Genomic DNA, 4,991 nt, shown 5'->3' on the forward strand with positions numbered 1-4,991 from the left:
AAGTAATCCATTTTTTATGCAAAGACTTGCTTAAACTATGATGGGAAGTAACTAATGGTGAATATCTTATTTACTTGGACATGAGCTATTTTCAAGGATTTATTGCAACCATATCCATAAATTATGATATAAATATGTGAGACAGTGTTATGCAAAGGCTACAATAAGACCTTCAAATTATAATCCAATCAAATGCTAAAAAAATAATTATTTTAATAATATTAAAAAATAAATATTTTTCAAATTTAAACATTTCAATGCTAAACTAATAACCATCAACAAAAAAATAAATCACTAAAATCCTAAATTATAAAAAAATAAAAATCAAATATAAAAGGCTAAAAACATTAATCCATATTCTATAAAACATGGAGTAAAATTACCAACTTCTAATTTACGAAAATATAAACTTTTACTTGAGATATGTGAATAATTGAATAGGAATTCCCATTCTATATCTCATAAAGTTTTCATTTCAACGGCTTTATTTTAGCATATGCAGCTACCATTGTTGATTATAATTTTACATGTAATCATTTTTAATAATTATTTCTGATTTTTACTCTGTGCCTTGAAACCTCATAAGAATAAAAATAAAAATAATTATTTGTGATTTTTACTTGTGAAGTTCACTGAAAAATAAAAATAAATATTATACCTAGATTAAAAAAGAAAAAATCAAATAAAAATTTAGAGCTAATTCTAATCCAAATCCTATTCTGAGAATTCGATGTACTTGTAACCAGATTTTTGGACACGGCCAAGCAGGAAGAAAGTGCCCTGGTTTGGAAAAAGTCAGCAAATATAGCCTTCCTATAATTTCAAGGAGAGTATTTAGAAATAATGCTTCTCGATAATTTCACTTAAATAACCTTCTTATAATTAAAGCCCAATGATTTAGATAAATTGCTTCACATGAAATATATATTACAAATCTCCTGAGAGCCCTCAAGGCTGCTTCTGAAAGCATATAATTCCTGGGTTTCAGCATATTTAGTCTAATTCCTTTACAGCTTTGAAAACCTTTTGATTGCATCAGCTGCCCCTCGTGAAGATTCTGGAACAGGCATACCAGATAAGAATGTTATCCTCGAAACTGCCATCAGAGATTTGTGGGGCAATGTACAAGTATCTATTTTTGAGGAAAAGAGGGAGGCAGAGATCTTCCACAGCTTCACTTCCCATACCTGCCATTGATAAGAATTATTGCATATGCCATGGAGGAGGAAAAGGATAACAGTTATTGTACTAGGCATAACAAGATAAAAGCTTAGCAGAAAAAACACAAAGGATATATATAGCCTACTATAGATTGAATTGTAATTTTCTGACTCTCCAGATTATAAAAGCTTTATAGAAATTCACAAGCGACAGGGCTTTGTATAAATTGTTGAATTATGAAGATGGTAATAGGAAAAGTAAAATATATTCACTATCTGATTTTCTTTTTCGAAAATTTTAAAGAAACATGGTCATGAAACGCACGCAATTTCATACAGCATTACCGACTGGATTTGCTTTGCAACACCAGTCAGTATATGTTAACCCCCTTTCTTTTTGGTCTTCGACTCTCAGGAGCGAATATTAATGGAATAACCTAATCTTGTAATAAAGGAAGGGATTCCAGTAGCAATGCCATAACCTAATCTTGCAATAAAGGGATTCCAGTAGCAATGCCATAACCTAATCTTGTAATAAAGGTATCTTCTTAGGTTCAGAAATTTGATAAAAACCTTGGTAGAAATCTCAGGATTGAGCAGAGTTTTATTATGAGTAAGAATCTGTATGTGAAACAATACCCAAATAAAATTGTTTAATTCTGAAACAATCTAAATTGTTAAAATATATATATGAAATTCGGAAACAACCCAAATTATGAATCAAAATTCAGAAGTGATAAGAATTCTAAATTTCTATATTACTTAATTATAATATTTAAAAAAATGGGGTTCTACCATTATATAACTTAAACCTTAATATTTGGATTTTATTGTTAACCTAACCTTTTAGCTCAATTGGTAGATTCCAATTGAATTTTGCTATTGAGAGATTACTAGTTAATTCTCTCTTCTCACTTTGAAGATGCCTGCCGAGATGATTGATAGTATCCCCACATTAATGGTACAGTTTTATTATGAGTATAGACATTAATGAAAAGGAAAAAACCAACCTGGATTCTCTTGCCTACAATAATAGGCCTAGCCTCTGCATAGACATGCTCTCCCAGAGTTGCAGCTCTCAAATGGTTGATATTGAGTTCTAGACCTGCAATTCTCTGGAACCCAGAAGCAGTGTGTGCCCCCATGCTCGCTAGACTCTCTGAAATCAACGCAGATACCCCTCCATGTAATACCTTGAAAGGCTGTTCCAAACCTCCAAAAACAAAGCAAAAATGGTTAATAGAAATACCCAATATTTCTGGATCATTGATCATGAAATCAAATGAAGTGTTCTTCACGGCGACAAAAATGCAACTTTCCACCGCAATTATCAGAAATCCAATGGTTAGGAATTAGGAATTAGCAGTGATTAACTTATACCTGGCAGCATCTTTCCGTGACCGTAAACCTTCCTGAAACGCATTCCCCACTGACGGCCTCAACTCCAAATCCAAATACATCGAGCGCAGGATCTAGTGTCTTGGCTTCCATTTGGGGTTCTGGCTGGCATGATGAACCACTTATTTCCTGGGATTGGGGTTTCTACTCCGCAAACGTTCCCATCTCATTTCAACAACGTGAAAGTGAGTGGAATTAGGTAGAGGACAGCAACATTTCTCACTGCTACCAACTTTGGTTCAAGTTTTGGTTAGCCAATCTAGAGGACAATTATTTACTGTGCACGAGACCATACTGCAAGCTCATGGCATGACGTGGGAGCACTTTAAACGTTTTTGGTTGGTTGGTTTTACGAAAGTTGCGTCATCCGACAGCAACCAAACATGTATAATAGTGATTTGAACCCAACATGTATAATAGTGATTTGAAGTTGGGTGGAGGTGGCATTATTGTACTGTTCCAACCACCCGGGATGACTACCACATACGATTCGCTGAAATTGTTAATTTTTCAAGTGTGACAAGAAGACGTGCCCACATTAGGAGCACACATCGAGTAGCTTTGTTTGTTTGTTTTAATATGTAAACAAATGAATTGAAGAAGTCAAGTTTCAAAGATAGATGTGTGGGCAGGTAGTTAGTTAGGTAGAGACTCATGGATTAGTGTTGATCCACAATCATCATCTTCAGCCACCAATATCATTATATTTCGACTTGCTGGCATGGCGAAGATTCCCTACTCCTTAAAATTTTATTTAAAATAGTGCACTCACATAATTCCCCACTCTTTAAAATTTTATTTAAAATATTGAAGTCATAATTTTCTTAAAATCTGATAAATTTCGCATCAGATCCGAGAGTTTAATGTTTTTAATTCAATTTAGGAATCTCATCAATTTTCCCCTTCATAGTTTAATGTTTTTAATTCAATTTAGGAATCTCATCAATTTTCCACTTGAGATCTTATAAGATGTTTTCGTAAGATTCTTGATTTTATTTGAACACAACGCAAAACTTCCCAATTAATAGAAATTAAAATTAATTATATAATTTAGTTTTAAAAAATTATGATATATTTCAAATAAAATAAATATAAAAAAAATTAAAAAATCGAATTCAAAAAAGAATTAAGAAAATGTAAGACATAAATTGGTTACATTAATTAATGAAGTTTATATATATAAATGAAGGCAGGGTAATAGCATTACAACAATAAAAGGTCACTAAATTATGAGTGTTTTCTAAGATTAAGGTTTAAATTAAGATTAAAATAGGTTGACAATGTAATGAGTTCAAAATATGCCATTTTTATAATATAAAAAATAATATCATATTTTAAGTTTGGAGTTTGTATGATTATGTTTACATTTAGTTATGAAGTTTAAAATGTCAACTTTTAATATTGAATTTTCTAAGTATAAATTGTTTATAACTTTTTTTAATAATTAAATTCTTTATATAAATTGTTAATAAAGTTCCATAATAATTGAATTATTTATCCTTTAATAATTGAATTATTTATCTTTTAATAATTAAATTTTTTCAAATTTCTGATATAAATTGTTAATAAAATTCTTTATTAGACATAAGTTGTTAATAGAATATCTGAAATTTTTTATTAACAATTTATACCTAAAGTTGGAAAGAATTCAAATTCAATTATTAAAAAAACTTATTAACAATTTATATAAAAAATTTAATTATTAAGGAATTTTATAAATAATTTATATTTACAATTTAAAAAAAAATTAATTAATAAATAATGTTATTAATAATTTGGTTTCTATCAGTGGATGGGATGTGTGTCACACAAATGTGCCCTTAGTTGGGGGGTTGGCCTCGCGGGGTTTCGATGGAGGATCGCAGCAGGAAACTTGTCGGCAGCAGGCGATGAGCCAGACCTAGGCCCGTAGGGCCGAGGTTAGGGCCCATCAACAATCGGACGAGGCGTAGGTAGCAGCAGACTGAACCGGTTCAGGTGAAAGGTAGGCAGGTGTTGGCAGGTGGAGGTCTTCGTCTCGCAAGGAAGGACACCTGGCGATCTCAGTTACAGTAAAAAGTGAAGGTAAATCCCTCTGGGGTAAAAGAACTGCATTGTTACAACAGCGACTTCTCAGCACTCGACAAGCCGACAACAAACCGTGATCAGCCCTGTAACCATGGTTAATCCGGAGGAGGGCATTGACCTGGACCCAGCTATGGAAGATATTCTCTCTGTCTGGGGGAAGGACCCAACATCTGAGAATGTTGATCGCTACTTCGGAACGGTGGAAGCCCTAGCTCCCTCTCCGTTCTGTTCGGATTCTGTTAGATCCACTCATACCCTCTCACTCGCGACCAAAGAAACGCATGAGACGGCAGCAGAGCTCCCAAAAGGAAAATTTCAGCCCCAGTCGCCAAGATCGCCCAAGGGTTTTCAACAGTCAAGCTCGAT

The 4,991-nt window shown here is 33.1% G+C and overlaps 1 protein-coding gene across 1 annotated transcript; it reads right to left on the reverse strand.

The window, feature by feature from the left end:
• Window positions 1-795: 795 nt before the first annotated feature.
• On the reverse strand, window positions 796-2,785 carry LOC149228606 (1,4-dihydroxy-2-naphthoyl-CoA thioesterase 1-like). Its single transcript, XM_089375710.1, has 3 exons — window positions 2,541-2,785; window positions 2,171-2,362; window positions 796-1,187 (listed from the first exon to the last, which is right to left on the reverse strand). The coding sequence occupies exons 1-3, from the start codon at window positions 2,649-2,651 to the stop codon at window positions 1,008-1,010; spliced, it is 483 nt and encodes a 160-aa protein (XP_089231836.1). The 5' UTR covers window positions 2,652-2,785; the 3' UTR covers window positions 796-1,007.
• Window positions 2,786-4,991: the final 2,206 nt, after the last annotated feature.

This window comes from Pinus tabuliformis, chromosome J, assembly GCF_031772625.1.
Source record: "Pinus tabuliformis cultivar Carrire ecotype Pingquan chromosome J, CPIR1, whole genome shotgun sequence".
Classification (NCBI taxonomy): domain Eukaryota; kingdom Viridiplantae; phylum Streptophyta; class Pinopsida; order Pinales; family Pinaceae; genus Pinus; species Pinus tabuliformis.